Source organism: Salmo trutta, chromosome 23 (genome assembly GCF_901001165.1).
Source record: "Salmo trutta chromosome 23, fSalTru1.1, whole genome shotgun sequence".
NCBI classification, from domain to species: domain Eukaryota; kingdom Metazoa; phylum Chordata; class Actinopteri; order Salmoniformes; family Salmonidae; genus Salmo; species Salmo trutta.
The window spans coordinates 44,072,227-44,093,375 of record NC_042979.1 but is presented as its reverse complement, the minus strand read 5'-3'; the positions used below and the strand labels follow the sequence as shown (position 1 = coordinate 44,093,375).

The 21,149-nt window shown below is 41.1% G+C and overlaps 1 protein-coding gene across 2 annotated transcripts in view; it reads left to right on the top strand.

Moving 5' to 3' along the window:
* slc27a6 (solute carrier family 27 member 6) overlaps positions 1 to 21,149 on the top strand; it is a 38,470-nt gene that overhangs the window by 12,412 nt on the left and 4,909 nt on the right. The window contains exons 5-9 of one of the 2 annotated variants that reach the window (XM_029710477.1): positions 7,353 to 7,547; positions 18,520 to 18,717; positions 19,790 to 19,880; positions 20,053 to 20,251; positions 20,748 to 20,845. In XM_029710477.1, the coding sequence (XP_029566337.1) occupies positions 7,353 to 7,547; positions 18,520 to 18,717; positions 19,790 to 19,880; positions 20,053 to 20,251; positions 20,748 to 20,845 (781 nt within the window). The remainder of the gene's footprint in view (positions 1 to 7,352; positions 7,548 to 18,519; positions 18,718 to 19,789; positions 19,881 to 20,052; positions 20,252 to 20,747; positions 20,846 to 21,149) is intronic. The other variant, XM_029710478.1, reaches the window with a different exon arrangement.

Below are 21,149 nucleotides of genomic sequence, written 5' to 3'. Positions count from 1 at the left end.
CTTTCTGGGTAAGTCTCCTCTCTGGGCAAGCGTCCCACCCTAGTCAACAGCCAGTGGAATCGTGTCGCGAGAAATACAAAACCTCATGAATGCTATAACTTCAATTTCTCAAACATATGACTATTTTACACCGTTTTATAGATGCACCTCTCCTGAATCGAACCACGTTGTCCGATTTCAAAAAGGCTTTATAGCAAAAGCAAAACATTAGATTATGTTAGGAGAGAACCCAGCCAGAAATAATCACACAGCCATTTTCAAAGCAACTAGATGCATCACAAATACCCAAAACACAGCTAAATGCAGCACTAACCTTTGACAATCTTCATCAGATGACACTCCTAGGACATCATGTTACAAAATACATGCATTTTTTGTTCGATAAAGTTCATATTTATATATAAAAACAGCATTTTACATCGGCGCATGACGTTCAGAAAATCTTTTCCCTCAAATGCTTCCAGTGAATCAGCGCTACAATTTACAAAATTACTATTCGAAAACATTGTTAAAATTTAATATTGTCATTCAAAGAATTATAGATTAACATCTCGTGAATGCCACCGCTTTGCCAGATTTAAAAATAACTTTACTGGGAAATCACACTTTGCAATAAACAACGTGGTATGCTCAGAAAAATAGGCTAGGCGATACATGAGCCATCTTGGAACCATCAACCATCAAAAATACTATTGTAAATATTCCCTTACCTTTGATTATCTTCATCAGAAGGCACTTCCAGGAATCCCAGGTCCACAACATATGTAGTTTTGTTTGAAAAAGTTAATAATTTATGTCCCAATAGTTCCTTCTTGTTAGCGCGTTCCAAAGGCTACTCAAAATGTACCGTAGTGCGCGGGACTTGTCGTCACAAATGTGCAAAAAATATATATTTAACCTCTCTAGGGTAGGGGGCAGTATTTGCACGGCCGGATAAAGAACGTACCCGATTTAATCTGGTTATTACTACTGCCCAGAAACTAGAATATGCATATAATTGTTTGATTTGGATAGAAAACACCCTAAAGTTTCTAAAACTGTTTGAATGGTGTCTGTGAGTATAACAGAACTCATATGGCAGGCAAAAACCTGAGAAGATTCCTTACAGGAAGTGCCCTCTGACCATTTCTTGGCCATCTACACTCTCTTTATTGAAAACTGAGGATCTCTGCTGTAACGTGACACTTCCTACGGCTCTCAGAAGGCGGCAAAACGTTGAATGGTGACTTTGCAGGCCATGGCTGAAAAACGGTAGCGCATTTGGATAGTGGTCGATCAGAGAACAATGAGACTGGGGGCGTGTGCACGAGCCGACACCATGTTTTTATTTTTTCGTCTTTGAACGAAAACAGGGTTTCCTGGTCTGAATATTATCACTTTTTTACGAGAAAAATCGCATAAAAATTGATTTTAAACAGCGGTTGACATGCTTCGAAGTACGGTAATGGAATATTTAGAATTTTTTTGGTCACGAAACGCGTCGGGCGCGTAACCCTTCGTCACCCTTCGGATAGTGTCTTGAATGCACGAACAAAACAGAGGATATTTGAACATAACTATGGATTATTTTGAACCAAACCAACATTTGTTATTGAAGTAGAAGTCCTGGGAGTGCATTCTGACGAAGAACACCAAAGGTAATAACATTTTTCTTATAGTAAATCGGAGTTTGGTGAGGGCCAAACTTGGTGGGTGTCAAAATAGCTAGCCCGTGATGGCGAGCTATCTACTCAGAATATTGCAAAATGTGCTTTTGCCGAAAGCTATTTTAAAATCGGACATAGCGATTGCATAAAGGAGTTCTGTATCTATAATTCTTAAAATAATTATGTTTTTTGTGAACGTTTATCGTGAGTAATTTAGTAAATTCACCGGAAGTTTGCGGTGGGTATGCTAGTTCTGAACGTCACATGCTAATGTAAAAAGCTGTTTTTTGATATAAATATGAACTTGATCGAACAAAACATGCATGTATTGTATAACATAATGTCCTAGGAGTGTCATCTGATGAAGATCATCAAAGGTTAGTGCTGCATTTAGCTGTGGTTTGGGTTTATGTGACATTATATGCTAGCTTGAAAAATGGCTGTGTGATTATTTCTGGCTGGGTACTCTGCTGACATAATCTAATGTTTTGCTTTCGTTGTAAAGCCTTTTTGAAATTGGACAGTGTGGTTAGATTAACGAGAGTCTTGTCTTTAAAATGGTGTAAAATAGTCCTATTTTTGAGAAATTGAAGTAATAGCATTTCTAAGGTATTTGAATATCGCGCCACGGGATTCCACTGGCTGTTGAGTAGGTGGGACGATTTCGTCCCTGTGTGTTCGATTGGCAATGACTTGAAAAACCTACAGGCACAAGATTTTTCATTTCCTGGTTGTATTTTTCTCAGGTTTTTGCCTGCCATATGAGTTCTGTTATACTCACAGACACCATTCAAACAGTTTTAGAAACTTCAGAGTGTTTTCTATCCAAATCTACTAATATAGATGCATATTCTAGTTTCTGGGCCAGAGTAGTAACCTGATTAAATTGGGTACGTGTTTCATCCGGCCATGAAAATACTGCCCCCTAGCCCAGACAGGTTAAACTCTTAACTTTTTAAAAGTCACCATTGGCCTCTTGGTGAAATCCCTGAGCACTTTCCTTCCTCTCAGGCAACTGAGTTAAGGAAGGACACCTGTATCTTTGTAGTGACTAGGTGTATTGATACACCATCCAAAGTGTAATTAATAACTTCATCATGCTCAAAGGGATATTCAATGTCTGCTTTTTTACATTTTTACCAATCTATCAATAGGTGTCCTTCTTAGAGGCATTGGAAAACCACCCTGGTCTTTGTGGTTGAGTCTGTTTTAAATTCACTGCTCGACTGTATGTGTAGGTTACAGAGATGAGGCAGTCATTCAGAGATCATGTTAAACACTTATTGCACATAGTGATTCCATGTTATTATGTAACTTGTTGAAATGTTTTACTCCTGAACACATTCAGGCTTGCCATAACAATTCATTTGTAAACATTTTTAAAACCATAATTCTCTTTTGACATTATGGGGTATTGTGTGTAGGCCAGTGACACAATCTCAATTTAATCCATTTTAAATTCAGACTGTAACACAACAAAATGTGAAAGTCAACGGGTGTGAATACTTTCTGAAGGCATCTGGCTAACAAGTCCACTGATTGTATCATCAAATGACTTAATCATCATTTGGTCTTTTATGAAAATCTTATTTGTTGCTGAAAAATTCCCATCACCACAAACCCCCTCCAACTTTTCATAAGCCAGCCTTAACTCCCACTGCACTAGCATCACAAGCCGACAGGAATTTGGTTATATAAAAAAAATATTCAATTTGTTCCAATAATTATACTTTTCCAAGGCGAAAGTTATTTTCTGTCACAGCTACTCCCCCGAACAAAGTAGTGATCGGAAAACATTGTGAGCCATTTGTTGCATTTTCATGGCTGTAGGACAACAGGGACTTTTGTTAGGTTGTCCGTGTTCCAAATCTGTATCTGTTTCCCCTCTCCTCCCTATCAGGACAGAATAGTTCCACCCTGGCTGACCGGGCCGAACAAGAGTACAGGGCTCAAAGAACTCTTTGTCCCCTCTTTCTCTTTATCTCTCTCCCTCTGTCATCCTAATGCACGTGGGTGGAAGGCTGGCAGTGGCACAGGCCTCCCCACAGATGGACAAAGTTGACACATTCAGTACGCACACACACACACTGTCACACAAGGCAAGCATCCACACACACACAAACATTCATTACAAGTGCTCTTGACGCATACACACAGGCCGTATATACTGTACACACAGGCCTTGAGGCCATAGTGACCTAAAGCGCTATCTCACGACAATTTCACAACGACACAGAGGAAAATGAACCACAAACAAAAAAAGCACAGAGGGTCCCTGGTTCAAGCCCAGGTTGGAGTGAGGAGAGGGACGGAAGCTATACTGTTACATACATACACTACTGTTCAAAAGTTTGGGGTCACTTAGACATTTCCTTGTTTTTGAAAGAAAAGCTAATTTTTTTTGTCCATTTAAAACAACATCAAATTGATCAGAAATACAGTGTAGACATTGTTAATGTTTTAAATGACTATTGTAGCTGGAAACGGCAGATAAAAAATATATATATTTTTTGAATATCTACAGAAGCGTACAGAGGCCCATTATCAGCAACCATCACTCCTGTGTTCCAATGGCACGTTGTGTTGGCTAATCCAAGTTTATCATTTTAAAAAGGCTAATTGATCATTAGATAACCCTTTTGCAATTATGCTAGCACAGCTGAAAACTGTTGTGCTGATTTAAAGAAGCAATAAAACTGGCCTTCTTTAGACTAGTTGAGTATCCGGAGCATCAGCATTTGTTGGGTTGGATTACAGGCTCAAAATGGCCAGAAACAAAGACCTTTCTTCTGAAACTCGTCAGCTAATTCTTGTTCTGAGAAATGAAGGCTATTCCATGTGAGAAATTGCCAAGAAACTGAAGATCTCGTACAACGCTGTGTACTACTCCCTTCACAGAACAGTGCAAACTGGCTCTAACCAGAATAGAAAGAGGAATGGGAGGCCCCGGTGCACAACTGAGCAAGAGGAAAAGTACATTTGAGTGTCTAGTTTGAGAAACAGACACCTCACAAGTCCTCAACTGGCAGCTTCATTAAATAGTACCCGCAAAACGTCAGTCTCAATGTCAATAGTGAAGAGGCGACTCCGGGATGCTGGCCTTCGAGGCAGAGTTCCTCTGTCCAGTGTCTATGTTCTTTTGCCCATCTTAATCTTTTCTTTTTATTGGCCAGTCTGAGATGTTTTTTTTCTTTGCAACTTTGCCTAGAAGGTAGGCCGTCATTGTAAATAAGAATTTGTTCTTAACTGACTTGCCTAGTTAAATAAATGTAAAAAATATATATATCTGTACATAGGGCAAACTTCACTGCAGAGCCATTGGTCTTTTTCAACCATTTCAGTCATGCTCTCTTCCCACCAAAACTGACCTCCTTGAATGAAATACTTGTTACCACAGTATTATTTCATTTATTTAACCTCGGTTAATCTCAGACTTCCTCGTTTAAACAATCTTTATCCCAGAGGAGACTGGCAACAAATAAAAATTGAGCCAGTATAAGGAATACAGACCACGGCTAAATAAAAACCCATATTGATGACTTCAAGTATTGAGAATATTCCTAAAGCATTTTGTAACGTTAATACCAATTATTCTTCATATTCACAGGCAATTTCTACAAAAAGGCTAGATTGGCATCCATAGACTTGAAATCACTGGCCACTTTAATAAACGGAACACTAGTCACTTTAATAATGTTTGCATATCTTGCGCTACCCATCTCATTCATTTGAAGCCGGAAGTTTACATACACTTAGGTTGGAGTCATTAAAACTTGTTTTTCAACCACTCCACAAATTTCTTGTTAACAAACTATAGTTTTGGTAAGTCGGTTAGGACATCTACTTTGTACATGACACAAGACATTTTTCCAACAATTGTTTACAGACAGGTTATTTCACTTATAATTCACTTTATCACAATTCCAGTGGGTCAGAAGTTTACATACATTAAGTTGACTGTACCTTTTAAACAGCTTGGAAAATCCCAGAAAATTATGTCATGGCTTTAGAAGCTTCTGATAGGCTAATTGACTTCATTTGAGTCAATTGGAGGTGTACCTTTGGATATATTTCAAGGCCTACCTTCAAACCTAGTGTCTCTTTGCTTGTCATCATGGGAAAATCAAAAGAAACCAGCCAAGACCTCAGAAACAAAATTGTAGACCTCCACAAGTCTGGTTTGTCCTTGGGAGCAAAAGCCTGAAGGTACCACATTCATCTGTACAAACAATAGTATGCAAGTATAAACACCATGCGACCACGCAGCCGTCATACCGCTCATGAAGGAGACGCGTTCTGTCTCCTAGAGATGAATGTACTTTGGTGCGAAAAGTGCAAATCAATCCCAGAACAACAGCAAAGGACCTTCTGAAGATGCTGGAGGAACAAGTATAAAAGTATCTATATCCACAGTAAAATGAGTCCTATATCGACAACCTGAAAGGCCGCTCAGCAAGGAAGAAGGCACTGCTCCAAAACCGCCATAAAAAAGCCAGACTACGGTTTGCAACTGCACATGGGGACAGAGATCGTACTTTTTGGAGAAATGTGTCCTCTGGTCTTATGAAACAAAAATAGAACTGTTTGACCATAATGACCACTGTTATGTTTGGAGGAAAAAGGGGGATGCTTGCAAGCCGAAGAACCCCATCCCAACCGTGAAGCACTGGGGTGGCGGCACCATGTTGTGGGGGGGCTTTTCTGCAGGAGGGACTGGTGCACTTCACAAAATAGATGCCATCATGAGGTTGGAAAAGTATTAAGGACAACAAAGTCAAGGTATTGGAGTGGCCATCACAAAGCCCTGACCTCAATCCCATAGAAGATTTATGGGCAGAACTGAAAAAGCGTGTGCGAGCAAGGAGGCCTACAAACCTGACTCAGTTACACCAGCTCTGTCAGGAGGAATGGGACAAATTTCACCTAACTTATTGTGGGAAGCTTGTGGAAGGCTACCCAAAACATTTGACCCAAGTTAAACAATTTAAAGGCAATGCTACCAAATACTAATTGAGTGTATGTAAACTTCTGACCCACTGGGAATGTGATGAAGTAAAAGCTGAAATAAATCATTCTCTCTGCTATTATTCTGACATTTCACATTCTTAAAATAAAGTGGTGAGCATAACTGACCTAAGACAGGGAATTTTTACTAGGATTAAATGTCAGGAATTGTGAACAACTGAGTTTAAATGTATTTGGCTAAGGTGTACGTGAACTTCCGACTTCAACTGTATATACAGTATTCTATACTTTCCTACTCTTAGTTTTTGCTGCTCTGAATCGCTCGTCCATATGTATATAGTCTTAATTACATTATTTACATTTGTGTATTGGGTATGTGTTGTGAAATTGTTAGATATTACTTGTTATATATTACTGCACTGTCGGAGCTAGAAACACAAGCATTTCGCTACATCTGCTAAACACGTGTATGTGACCAATAAAATTTGATATGTGTATTATTTTACATTTCAGTCATTTATCAGATGGTCTTATCCAGAGCGACTTACAGTTGTGAGTGCATACATTTTTCATACTTTTTCAAACTGGTCGTCCGTGGGAATCGAACAAGCACCATTCTCTACCAACTGAGCCATACACTGTATATTATTGTCAACCTTGCTGTTTTATTTACAGTGTTAGTTCTAAATGGAGGAGTGCTCTGCTTGTATCTAACATGCTGTTGACTCCATTTCCCATCAGGCTGAGGGGGAGAAGAAGCACAAGGTGCACATGGGTGTGGGAAACGGACTCCGGCAGGACGTGTGGCGGGAGTTCCACCGGCGCTTCGGCGAGATCCGCATGTGCGAGCTCTACGGCTCCACAGAGGGCAACCTGTGTTTTATGAACCACATCGGCAAGATCGGAGCTGTGGGCCGCTCCAACTTCTTCTACAAGGTGAGACGTAACAAAAATTGTTATTTGGCAACCCATTGTATGGAAATTCAAAGCTGGCTTATGTTGGAACAAATTAATTCTGGACAACTATGTATTTTCAGTGTTTCCCCTTTATGCTTTTTGCAGCAGCACACCACTGCTATCGAAAAAGGTCTTAGGGGAAACACTGATTTGTATCATGCCCAACATCGGCCCCCATTAGTACGTGTCTGGGAAACGTGCCCCTAAGGCTAGTCCTGGAGGAAATAACTCTTACAATGGAGAATCTCATTTAGTTCTGGACTAGGCTTAATCTGTGTCTGGGAAACCAGCCCTTAGGCTGTTTTTCACAGCCACTGACTCAAACGTGAGACATTGGCCTATGTTGATACACGCAATTTGGAAACCCAATGGGGTCATATGGAAAACCAATTGTGGCTTTTGTGAATGTGGTCTACAGTGTAAGTTATCAAGCCCAACATGGCAACCCACTTGATATCCTGACAGAGTATCTGTTAGTGTTTGTCTACTGTTGCCTTGTGCATCATAAATTGTAATTTCTGATTTTTGGTTACAATTTGTAAAATAAGCCCAATCTGCTGATTTTGAGCTAGCATGGTCCCAGATATGTTTGTGCTCTTCCAAACTCTTATTGTGAAGCCAAACATTTGGCACGACAATGAGTGATGAGTTGACATGATAGGACAAACAGACTGCCACACTAACTGAAACCTGTCCCGAACAAGGGCATTGAATGCAATGGAATTCATCCTAGTAGGAACTCACTTAGTCAGACACAGAGAGATCATATAACATTTAATAAAGAAATATAATTTAAAAAATTAACTACTTAATTGTTCTAAGTAATTATTAGTGGCCTGGACTGAACATTGGATCCAGAATATTAGAGTAGTCTCTAAATCCGAAAGTAATTTTTAAAAGTTAATTTGGCCCCTATGCAATTTCAATTATGTTGTAAATCAGTGTTTCCCAACTCCAGTCCTCCAGTAACCCCAACAGTACACATTATGTAGGGCAGTGTTTCCCAACTCCAGTCCTCCAGTAACCCCAACAGTACACATTATGTAGGGCAGTGTTTCCCAACTCCAGTCCTCCAGTAACCCCTACAGTACACATTATGTAGGGCAGTGTTTCCCAACTCCAGTCCTCCAGTAACCCCTACAGTACACATTATGTAGGGCAGTGTTTCCCAACTCCAGTCCTCCAGTAACCCCAACAGTACATATTATGTAGGGCAGTGTTTCCCAACTCCAGTCCTCCAGTAACCCCAACAGTACACATTATGTAGGGCAGTGTTTCCCAACTCCAGTCCTCCAGTAACCCCTACAGTACACATTATGTAGGGCAGTGTTTCCCAACTCCAGTCCTCCAGTAACCCCTACAGTACACATTATGTAGGGCAGTGTTTCCCAACTCCAGTCCTCCAGTAACCCCAACAGTACACATTATGTAGGGCAGTGTTTCCCAACTCCAGTCCTCCAGTAACCCCTACAGTACACATTATGTAGGGCAGTGTTTCCCAACTCCAGTCCTCCAGTAACCCCAACAGTACACATTATGTAGGGCAGTGTTTCCCAACTCCAGTCCTCCAGTAACCCCTACAGTACACATTATGTAGGGCAGGTTTTCCCAACTCCAGTCCTGCATCTATGCTACGAGGTGTCACTACAGACCCTGGTTCGATTCCAGGCTGTATCACAACCGGCCGTGATCGGGAGTCCCATAGGGAGGCGCACAATTGGCCCAGCGTTGTCCAGGTTAGGTTTTGGCTGGAGTAGGCCATCATTGTAAAATATGAATTTGTTCTTAACTGACTTGCCTAGTTAAATATAAAACATTTTTTAAAATCTGCTTGTCCAGTAATCATGCCCTCAATGAGCTGAATGAGGTGTTTTTCCAGGGCTATAATGAAAAGTTTGTGTGTGTGTGTGTGTGTGTGTGTGTGTGTGTGTGTGCGTGCGTGCGTGCAGAAAGTATTCAGACCCCTTTACTTTTGTTACGTTACAGCCTTATTCTAAAATAGATGAAATTGTTTTTTTTCTCATCAATCTACACACAATACCATATAATGACAAAGCAAAAACTGGTTTATAGACATTTTTGCTAATGTATTAAGATTTTAAAAATTCAATTACATTTACATAAGTATTCAGACCCTTTACTCAGTACTTTGTTGAAGCAGCTTTGGCAGCAATTACAGCCTCGAGTCTTCTTGGGTATGACGCTACAAGCTTGGCACACCTGTATTTGTGGAGGTTCTCCCATTTTTCTCTGCAGAGCCTCTCAAGCTCTGTCAGGTTGGATGGGGAGTGTTGCTGCACAGCTATTTTCAGGTCTCTCCAGAGATAGACTTGTCCTGAAGCCACTCATGCGTTGTCTTGGCAGTGTGCTTAGGGTCATTGTCCTGTTGGAAGGTGAACTTTCACCCCAGTCTGAGTTCCTGAGCGCTCTGGAGCAGGTTTTCATCATGGATCTCTCTGTACTTTGCTCTGTTCTTCTTTGCCTTGATCCTGACTAGTCTCCCAGTCCCTGCCGCTGAAAAACATCCCCACAGCATGATGCTGCAACCACCATGCTTCACCGTAGGGATGGTGCCAGGTTTCCTCCAGCCTTGACGCTTGGCATTCAGGCCAAAGAGTTCAAGCTTGGTTTCATCAGACCAGAGAATCTTATCTCATGATCAGAGTCCTTTCGGTGCCGTTTGGGAAACTCTGAGCAGGCTGTCCTGTACTTTTTACAAAGGAGGGGCTTCCGTCTGACCACTCTACCATAAAGGCCTGATTAGTGGAGTGCTGCGGAGATGGTTGTCCTTCTGGAAGGTTCTCCCATCTCCACAGAGGAACTCTAGAGCTCTGTCAGACTGACCATCGGGATCTTGGTCGCCTCCCTACCCAAAGCCCTTCTCCCCCATTTGCTCAGTTTGGCCGGGTTGCCAGCTCTAGGAAGAGTCTTGGTGGTTCAAAACTTCTTCCATTTAAGAATGGAGGCCACTGTGCTCTTGGGGACCTTCACTGATGCAGAAATGTTTTGGTACCCTTCCCCAGATCTGTGCCTCGACACAATCCTGTCTCTGAGCTCTACACAGGTGTGTGCCTTTCCAAATCATGTCCAATCAATTGAATTTACCACAGGTGGACTCCAAGTTGTAGAAACATCTCAAGTATGATCAATGGAAACAGGATCCACCTGAGCTCAATTTCAAGTCTCTTAGCAAAGGTTTTATTTGTAATACATTTGCAAAAATGTCTAAACCTGTTTTCACTTTGTCATTATGGGGTATTGTGTATAGATGGCTGAGGATTTTTTTAATTTCATTTTAGAATATGATAAAATGTGAAAGAAATCAAGGGGTTTGAATACTTCCAGAAGGCACTGTTTTTTGTGTGTGTGCGCGTGCGTATCTTTGGTCTGTTGTCTGTATCTGTGTCAGACACACGCCACAGAAACACTATCTGTGCCAATGTGTGCTGTGCTTCTGGCACTCATCCAACAAGGATCAAAGATTACTGGGTTTACTCTGAGGTGAGCCATATTAGTTTAAAACATGCCTGACTTCTCCCTACGCGCCCTTAATGCTCTCTCCCCTCCACACTGTAGAGAGAGAGCTGAGTCAGTATTGTCTGAAACATGGGCTCAGTTCAAATACAAAAAGAAAAGCCTTCCTACCTACCTTCCTTCCTTCCTTCCTTCAAGGTAATCACTGAAGACATGATTGAATTGAACTGAATTGAATTAATACAATCAATGTAGTTTAGCTGAGGATCAGGTGTTCCTTTAAAGTAGGAAGGATGGACCATTCTGGTATTGAAGGGCATTTTTATTTCACTGTCTGCAAATAATTCAATTATTTCAAACCAAACCAGGTAAATTGATTCTCAAGCCTTTCTGTAACTTTATTAATTCGAAAGCATGAAACAAGAGACACTGCAGCCCTCAAGTAATAGACTTATGTACCACTGTTTTAAACCATTAAACATCACATAACAATGGTTACCAGACATAACATAGATTAACTAGCACTGCCCATCTTTACTGGTCAGTGAGTCCACTGAAGTCCTCGTAATGCAGAACTCTGGGTAGACAAGGACTTAAAGGTACAGAAATCGCTACACCATTTCCTGGTTGCAAAAATTCTAATGGTTCACCTAACTTCAGTTTTATGTGACGAAACAAGCAATCATCGTGTAGAGAATCATTGTACCATCTAAACCGCTGTGAAATATATTTTCAATAACCACAAATATTGTATTTTTTTTGCCGTTTTGAAGCTGGCGTACAAAACCAAAAGTAAAAGACGTAAAAACAAAACTGATGAACAGGAAGCATAGAAATCGAACAGATCTACTGCTTCTTATACTTGCTTTCAATGAGAATGACAGATCTATCATTTTGATTCTATATGAATTTGGTTGGGTCCCACAAAAAGTTACATATTTCAGCTTTAAAGTACAAAAAAAAAGAAAGAGAACATTGCTACCTGACTTCACCTGGGTGTTCTTAGACTGCTAAGACTAGCCAGCTTGATAAAGTATAGGTTAAGTAATGCTGCATTAGGTAGGCATTGTAATCACTGTTACATCTCAGGCGGGATTTGAGGTGACAAAGAAAACCTATAGGGAGAGGCCTTCCCTGTGGCTCAGTTGGTAGAGCATGGTGTTTGCAATGCCAGCATGGTGTGTGCAACGCCAGGGTTGTGGGTTCGATTCCCACGGGGGGCCAGTACAAAAACAAAAAAAATGTATGAAATGTATGCATTCACTACTGTAAGTTGCTCTGGATAAGAGCGTCTGCTAAATGACTAAAAAAAAAGAAAAAAAAAGATCAATGCTGCAGAGTGCTGGAGTTTGAATGTAAATGTAATGTTGCAGAGACGAGAAAGGAATCTCCTATACGCATTTAGATTCAATGCAAGTTGAGTTGAGCAGTACTGTATAGCTACTGTACCTCAGCATTGTGAAAACATAACTTCAATTGAATATTTACTCCCAGTCTCCTACATAGTTTTTGCTCTTTCAATTGGAATATTTATGTCACACCTTGCACATGTTCAGTTTGTGTAACTTCGTGTGTGTGTGGAGGTGGAACCTATTATTAAATTATTATTTTAAAGTCATGAGGGGGTTGGTGGCCAGAGCAGGGATTGAACCGACAATCCTATGCTTAGTTGGCCAATGCTCAACCGACTACACCACCAGAATCGGGAACATACTTTCTGACGTACTCTGATTTAAACAACATGGCAGCTGAAGTACCCTCCTGCACATTGACATAGTAAGGGCTGTATGCCAACACAAAATGCTATATATATACACACACTGTACATCTGTCATTATAAGCACTAGTAGAGTGGGGTAAGAGTACTTAGGATTAATCTTACCTTAATCTTAAATGAACTATTCTTAGGCTGGTCTCACTACTCAAGCCTCTTGACCTAGAAACCAACCAACCTACAAAACCTTTTTAAGTTTACAAAACAAGATAAATATCAGTTGGCGGCATACATTGTGATTTATCAAACAGCTTGTGAATGCTGTAGTTAGTCTAGTGTCTATACATCTGAGATTTATCAAACAGCTTGTGAATGCTGTAGTTAGTCTAGTATCTATACATCTGTGATTTATCAAACAGCTTGTGAATGCTGTAGTTAGTCTAGTATCTATACATCTGTGATTTATCAAACAGCTTGTGAATGCTTATCTTTTTTATATTTTTCCTAAACCTCAACTTCTAAATACTCTTGCTTGTTTAGCCCCGGCCTGCTAACTGTTAGCTTCTTAGCATCGGCCTGCTAACTGTCTGAATCGCCGTGTCCCCAGTCAGCCCAACCAATCACTGGACCCATATGTTCACTTGGCTACGCATGCCTCTCTCTAATATCAATATGCCTCGTCCATTACTGTCCTGGTTAGTGATTACTGTCTTATTTCACTGTAGAGCCTCTAGCCCTGCTCAATATGCCTTAACCAACCATGTTGTTCCACCTCCTACATATGCGATGGCATCACCTGGTTTAAACGTCTCTAGAGACTATATCTCTCTCCATCATTACTCAATACCTAGCTTTACCTCCAATGTACCTCCAATCCTAACTAACTTGCCCTCCAAATACACCTCTGCTGTTTTCAATCAAGATCTCAGCGATCACTGCCTCATTGCCTGCATCCGTAATGGGTCTGCGACCAAACGACCATCCCTCATCACTGTCAAACGCTCCCTAAATCACTTCTACGAGCAGGCCTTTCTAATCGACCTGGCCGGGGTATCCTGGAATGACATTGACCTCATCCCGTCAGTAGATGATGCCTGGCTATTCTTTAAAAGTGCTTTCCTAACCATCTTAAATAAGCATGCCCCACTCAAAAAATGTAGAAATAGGAATAGATATAGTCCTTGGTTCACTTCAGACCTGACTGCCCTTGACCAGCACAAAAACATCCTGTGGCGTTCTGCATTAGCATCAAATAGCCCCCGTGATATGCAACTTTTCAGGGAAGTTGGGAACAAATATACACAGGCAGTTAGAAAAGCTAAGGCTAGCTTTTTCAAACAGAAATTTGCATCCTGTAGTACTAACTCAAAAAAGTTCTGGGACACTGTAAAGTCCATGGAGAATATGAGCACCTCCTCCCAGCTGCCCACTGCTCTGAGGCTAGGAAACACTCTTACCACCGATAAATCCACTATAATTGAGAATTTCAATAAGCATTTCTCTACGGCTGGCCATGCTTTCCACCTGGCTACCCCTACCCCGGTCAACTGCCCGGCACCCGCCACAGCAACCCGCCAAAGCCCCCACCATTTCTCTTTCACCCAAATCCAGATAGCTGATGTTCTGAAAGAGCTGCAAAATCTGGACCCATACAAATCAGCCGGGCTAGATAATCTGGACCCTCGCTTTCTAAAATTATCTGCAGAGATTGTTGCAACCCCTATTACTAGCCTGTTCAACCTCTCTTTCGTATCGTCTGAGATTCCCAAAGATTGGAAAGCTGCCGCGGTCATCCCCCTCTTCAAAGGGGGTGACACTCTAGACCCGAACTGCTACAGACCTATATTTATCCTACCCTGTCTTTCAAAGGTCTTCGAAAGCCAAGTTAACAAACAGATTACCGACCATTTCGAATCTCACCGTACCTTCTCCACTATGCAATCTGGTTTCAGAGCCTCAGCCACGCTCAAGGTCCTAAACGACATCATAACCGCCATCGATAAGAGACATTACTGTGCAGCCGTATTCATCGACCTGGCCAAGGCTTTCGACTCTTGTCAATCACCACATTCTTATTGGCAGACTCGAGTGCCTTGGTTTCTCAAATGATTGCCTAGCCTGGTTTACCAAACACTTCTCTGATAGAGTTCAGTGTGTCAAATCGGAGGGCCTGTTGTCCGGACCTCTGGCAGTCTCTATGGGTGTGCCACAGGGTTCAATTCTCGGGCCGACTCTCTTCTCTGTATACGTCAATGATGTTGCTCTTGCTGCTGGTGATTCTCTGATCCACCTCTACGCAGACGACACCATTCTGTATACTTCTGGCCCCTTTTTGGACACTGTTAACTAACCTCCATACGAGCTTCAATGCCATACAACTCTCCTTCCGTGGCCTCCAACTGCTCTTAAACGCAGGTAAAACTAAATGCATGCTTTTCAATCGATCACTGCCTGCACCTGCTCGCCCGTCCAGCATCACTACTCTGGACGGCTCTGACTTGGAATACGTGGACAACTACAAATACCTAGGTGTCTGGTTAGACTGTAAACTCTCCTTCCAGACTCACATTAAGCATCTCCAATCCAAAATGAAATCTAGAATCGGCTTCCTATATCGCAACAAAGCATCCTTCACTCATGCTGCCAAACACACCCTCGTAAAACTGACCATCCTACCGATCCTCGACTTCGGTGTTGTCATCTATAAAATAGCCTCCAACACTCTACTCAACAAACTGGATGCAGTCTATCACTGTGTCATCCATTTTGTCACCAAAGCCCCATACACTACCCACCATTGCAACCTGTACGCTCTCGTTGGTTGGCCCTCACTTCATACTCGTCGCCAAACCCACTGGCTCCAGGTCATCTACAAGTCTCTGCTAGGTAAAGCCCCTCCTTATCTCAGCTCACTGGTCACCATAGCAGCACCCACTCGTAGCATGCGCTCCAGCAGGTCTATCTCACTGGTCACCCCCAAAGCCAATTCCGCCTTTCCTTCCAGTTCTCTGCTGCCAATGACTGGAACGAACTGCAAAAATCTCTGAAGCTGGAGACTCATATCTCCCTCACTAGCTTTAAGCACCAGCTGTCAGAGCAGCTCACAGATCACTGCACCTGTACATAGCCCATCTGTAAACAGCCCATTTATCTATCTACCTACCTCATCCCCATACTGTATTTATTTATCTTGCTCCTTTGTACCCCAGTATCTTTACTTGCACATTCATCTTCTGCACATCTACCATTCCAGTGTTTAATTGCTATATTGTAATTACTTCACCACCATGGCCTATTATTGCCTTAACTTACCTCATTTGCACTCACTGTATATAGACTTTTTCTTTTCTTTTGTTCTACTGTATTATTGACTATGTTTTGTTTATTCCATGTGTAACTCTGTGTTGTTGTATGTGTCGAATTGCTAAGCTTTATCTTGGCCAGGTCGCAGTTGCAAATGAGAACTTGTTCTCAACTAGCCTACCTGGTTAAATAAAGGTGAAATAAAATATTGAGTTGCACCCCTTTTTGCCCTCAGAACAGCTTCAATTTATCGGGGCATGGACTCTACAAGGTGTCAAAAGCGTTCCACAGGGATGCTGGCCCATGTTGACTCCAATGCTTCCCACAGTTGTGTCAAATTGGCTGGATGTCCTTTGGGTGGTGGACCATTCTTGATACACTCGGGAAACTGTTGAGCATGAAAAACCCAGCAGCGTTGCATTTCTTGAAACAAACCGGTGCGTCTGGCACCTACTACCACACCCTGTTCAAATGCACATATAGATTCCCTTCAGAAAGTATTCACACCCATTTATCCACATTTTGTTGTTGCCTGAATATCTAACTTATTAAATGTAGATTTTTTTTTGTCACTGGCCTACACACAATACCCTATAATATGAAAGTGGAATTATGTTTTTTGAAATTTTTTACAAATGTATTAAAAATGAAAAGCAGGTATGTCTTGTCAATAAGTATTCTCCTAAACATATTTAAGCTTGCCATAAAAAGGAAGGTTGAATACTTAATGACTCAAGACATTTCAGCTTTTTATTTTTTATTAATTGGTACAGTCTGTCTAAATTCAGTTAAGTACACATGTAAACAAGTAGTGTGTCCCAAATGGCACCCTATTCCCTATATAGTGCACTACTTTTGACCAGAGCCCTGTAGGCCTTGGTCAAAAGGGGTGGACTATGTAAGGAATAGGGTGCCATTTGCAAAACCGACAATGATGTGTAACGAGTACGCTAGGAGTCGGAAAGCAAGTACAGGGAGTGAATTTAATAATGAATGGAACAAAACAAGAAACAGGAGTAGCGTACAGACATGAAACACAGAATCAATAACACCTGGGGAAAGAACCAAAGGGATCGACAGATATAAGGGAGGAAATCAGGAAGGTTATTATTATTTTATCCTTTATTTATTTAACCAGGCATGTCAGTTAAGAACAAATTCTTATTTTCAATGACAACCTAGGAACAGTGGGTTAACTGCCTTGTTCAGAACAACAGATTTTTACCTTGTCAGCTCAGGGATTTGATCTTGCAACCTTTCGTTTACAAGTCCAGTGCTCTAACCACTAGGCTACCTGCCGTTATGGAGTCCAGGTGAGTCTCATGAAGCGCAGGTGCACGTAACGACAGTGGCATGTGTCCGTAATGATGAGTAAACTTGCAACGTCGAGCGGGAGTAGACGTGACATGATGTTAGTTTGGCTGACAGTTTTGTTTATCCTCCCTTACTGTGGAATGTGTGACTGCGGAATGTCTTCTTTTTTTTGTTAAAGTTAAGTTTTTAATGCATAACCTTTTTATTAGAAGGGTACCTACATAGGGACTTTAACGCATTCATAACCCATACGTAATGCATTCATAAACAGTACATCAGCATAACGTGTTACCCTAAAAGTATTACCCATTTATTCATGTTTATTCTGCTTCTTTCAATTACTATTTCTGTGCTTACTGATCCCTCAGAGACTTCCCTATTTGCCCTGGTCAAAAGTAGTGCGCTATGTAGGGAATAGGGTGCAATTTGGGATGCTGCTGCCTTCTGAGAATGAATGTCTGGTTTTGAGTTTTCTCTAAAAGTAAGTTGCAGAGTCCAACCTGTTTTGCTAACCCTAAACAGTGTAGCTTTGTGTGCCAGACCCAATCTTTCCATTTAAACTAGCGCACGTTCTAACAGTACTGGAAAACATTTCTTGGAAAGCTCAAAAATTAGCAGTATTCAGTTAGCAGTGATTTTTTTTTTTTTTTTTTTGACCAAAGGTGTTTATGGATTTGAGTCAGGGGAGAGGTTATGCAATGGGTTAATCCACATATTTGATACCATAGGCTACACATTGCAATAGGAGTGATGTGAAGGAATTGTTGGAAGGTGTGTGTGTGTGAAAGTGGTTTTCAATGCTTAAGAAACTAACATGCCTGGAGTTGTGTGTGTGTGTGTGTGTGTGTACAGACTCCCTGGAATGAAAGGTATTCATTGTGTGGGTGTTTTTTGTGCATATGTGCTTCAAAAACAGAAGTACAGTATTGCAGAGGGCATGCAACAACAGGAAGATACTTGATTAAATCAGATTTTGTAGAACTATTGAACATCGAAAGAAGTGAACAAATCAAAAGAAAGGGAGCATTTGATACCTTTTGTGGCGATTCTTTTTAATTCCACAAGGGTGTGTGTGTGTGTAAATATATATATATATCTTATTTTGTATTTTTAAAAATGTATTTATTTATTTTTGCTGTTTCATAGGAATGTATGCTCCCACAACACATACGGTATTTCTCAAAAATACTGACTTTCTATGGCAATGGCCTTGTGCAACGGCCCATACAGCAATGCTGTACGGAAGGAATGCTTTCAACCAGGGGTTGGAACCTGTTCAGGAAACCGGACAATAACGTTTTGTTTTTTTTCTTCCGAGGAACAGAACCAAAACTACGAATGAAGGTGATCTTTCCTGTTCCTGAGCTGAATCGTTATTTTATGAGCATGGAAACCGTTAATAGGGTTATTTTACGTTCCAGGGCATTTCCCCCCCCCCCCCAGTCCTATAAACGCTTTGTTGCAGTTTTATTTTTTTAATGTAAAGTCCTCACTGTCACAAACGTATTCCAGTGACTACCTGCCTGCCAGCTGGACGTGTGTGTGTGTGTGTACTGCCCTCCCCTGAAGCATGCATAGTCAACTGTAGCTACTCATGTTACAGGACTGATTCAGAGATTTTTAGAGAACAATGAATTAACGTTTTCAATGCTAGTTAAGGAAAATGTAGTTATCACGTTTCACATTGGATTTATTAATTACAAAAAGTGTAAGACGTATTTTAATTCTGGTGTCGCTCTGCACACAAGCTTGTTAGCTAGCTAGCTAGCTTGTTAGCTAACTCTGGTCCAGCACTCAAACTCTAGGTGGCATTATGTGTAATGGAACTGAGTCATGGTCGAGGACTAGCTCTGGTCCAACGTTAGGTAATCCAACTCTCTGTCGATCAAACACCTTCATAGAAGCCGCTCCTCCGTAGGTATATTTCTGTGGGCCTAATTCAGACAACACGTCATAACAACGAGACGGCCCAGCGCTCTCCTTTGTCGCATCTCGCACCCTACACTACACTTGTCTGTCCGATGCATGTTCATAGCTTGCCCACTCCGTAGCAAGCGGCTCTATCCATTGGTGAAGTCATTTTAATGTCGATTTCATAGGTTTAAAAAAAAAATAACAGAAAGGGACGATATAAATCCCTACTTTAATGGTTCAGAACGAAATGATTGGATAATAACCTGTTTCGAACAAACCCTGATAGGTTGAACGCATGATGTCATGTGACCAGAAACCCTTTGCTTAATGGCTTAAACATTTTATATAAAATGTTATGTAAAATATAATATGTTTAAGCCATTAAGCAAAGGGTTTATATATAAATATATATATATATATATCTCTTACTATTGCCCACAACGCAAATTAATTATAATGTAGTCCTTTTGTATGTTTTTTTTTCCCTTTTTCTTTCTTGCAGCTCCTCTTCAAGTATGACCTGGTAAGGTATGACATGGTACGAGATGAGCCGGTGAAGAACAGGCAGGGCTACTGTCAACATGTTAACAAGGGTAATAACTCTAGTAGTAATAGTAGTACACAATGTTATTATTATGTAGTAGTACCGTTTTTTTTTATTAGTTGCTCACAGTTGTATACTGAATTGTACTCCAATTTACAATCGTAGATTTTATTATCCCATAATGTGGAAATTACTTCCCCTTTTGTGTGTCTTCTCCCTAGGTGAGACGGGCCTTCTCTTGTCCAAGATTGGCGCCTCCAGTCCCTTCTTTGGCTACGCGGGGAGCAAACAGCTGACCGAGAAGAAGTTGATGAGGAACGTGTTCGTGAAGGGAGACGCGTACTTCAACACTGGAGACCTCATGGCTGAAGATGCTGAAGACTTTATCTGTTTCAAGGACAGAGTGGGGGATACTTTCAGGTAGAGAATCTGAAATGACATGATCATGTTTTATCTGGGTTATTGTAATAGTTAACTCACCTCGTGAACCAGTGGGCAAAATTGGTTGAAATTATGCGATTTCAAAACAGTTTTGTCGTTGAAATTACAGTATATAACTTCAACCAGTTTTGCCCACTGGGAAGGTGGACGTCATCTTTCACATTGAGTTAAGACGGGCAGGACAACTGATGGCACACGTGTGATGAATGAAATGGTAAAGATATCAAATCACTCTGTCAGAATTACAGTACTGTATGTCATAATATGACTGGATTTACATACTGTCATGACAGCTCATAACTGCTCAGTTCTTCATTATACAAATATATGGGTGTGGGGGTGTGCCTCTTTCTGACAAATGAGGTAATTTGGAACATACTTCGGTTAATTTAGGGGACACATTTAGGGGACAAGTTTTCACTCACTCTTAGAGACAAAAGTCCAAAAGTCCTCTTTTGATGATTTATGTTTTCAGATGGAAAGGTGAAAATGTGGCAACAACAGAAGTGACAGAGGTGCTTGGAATGGTGGACTTTATCCAAGAGGCCAATGTCTATGGGGTGGAAATTCCAGGTACAGGTGTCCTGTCTGTGTGTGTGTGTGTGTGGTGTACATGTTTTTGTCTATGTGTGGTGTACGTGTCTGTCTGTGTGTGATTCCGTTTAGTAAAATACAGCGATCCCATTGCTATGCTTCTGCTTCAGCAGTCACACTGTGGTGGCATGAAAGACCTTGTGTTTGCAGAATAATTGTCCCCATTTGAGATTTTAATGATTTATGTAATGTTTCCAATTAGACCATGCCACACAGTGGAATATGTCATGGTCTGTGTCCCAAATGGCACCCGATTCCCTATATAGTGCACCACCCTATAGGC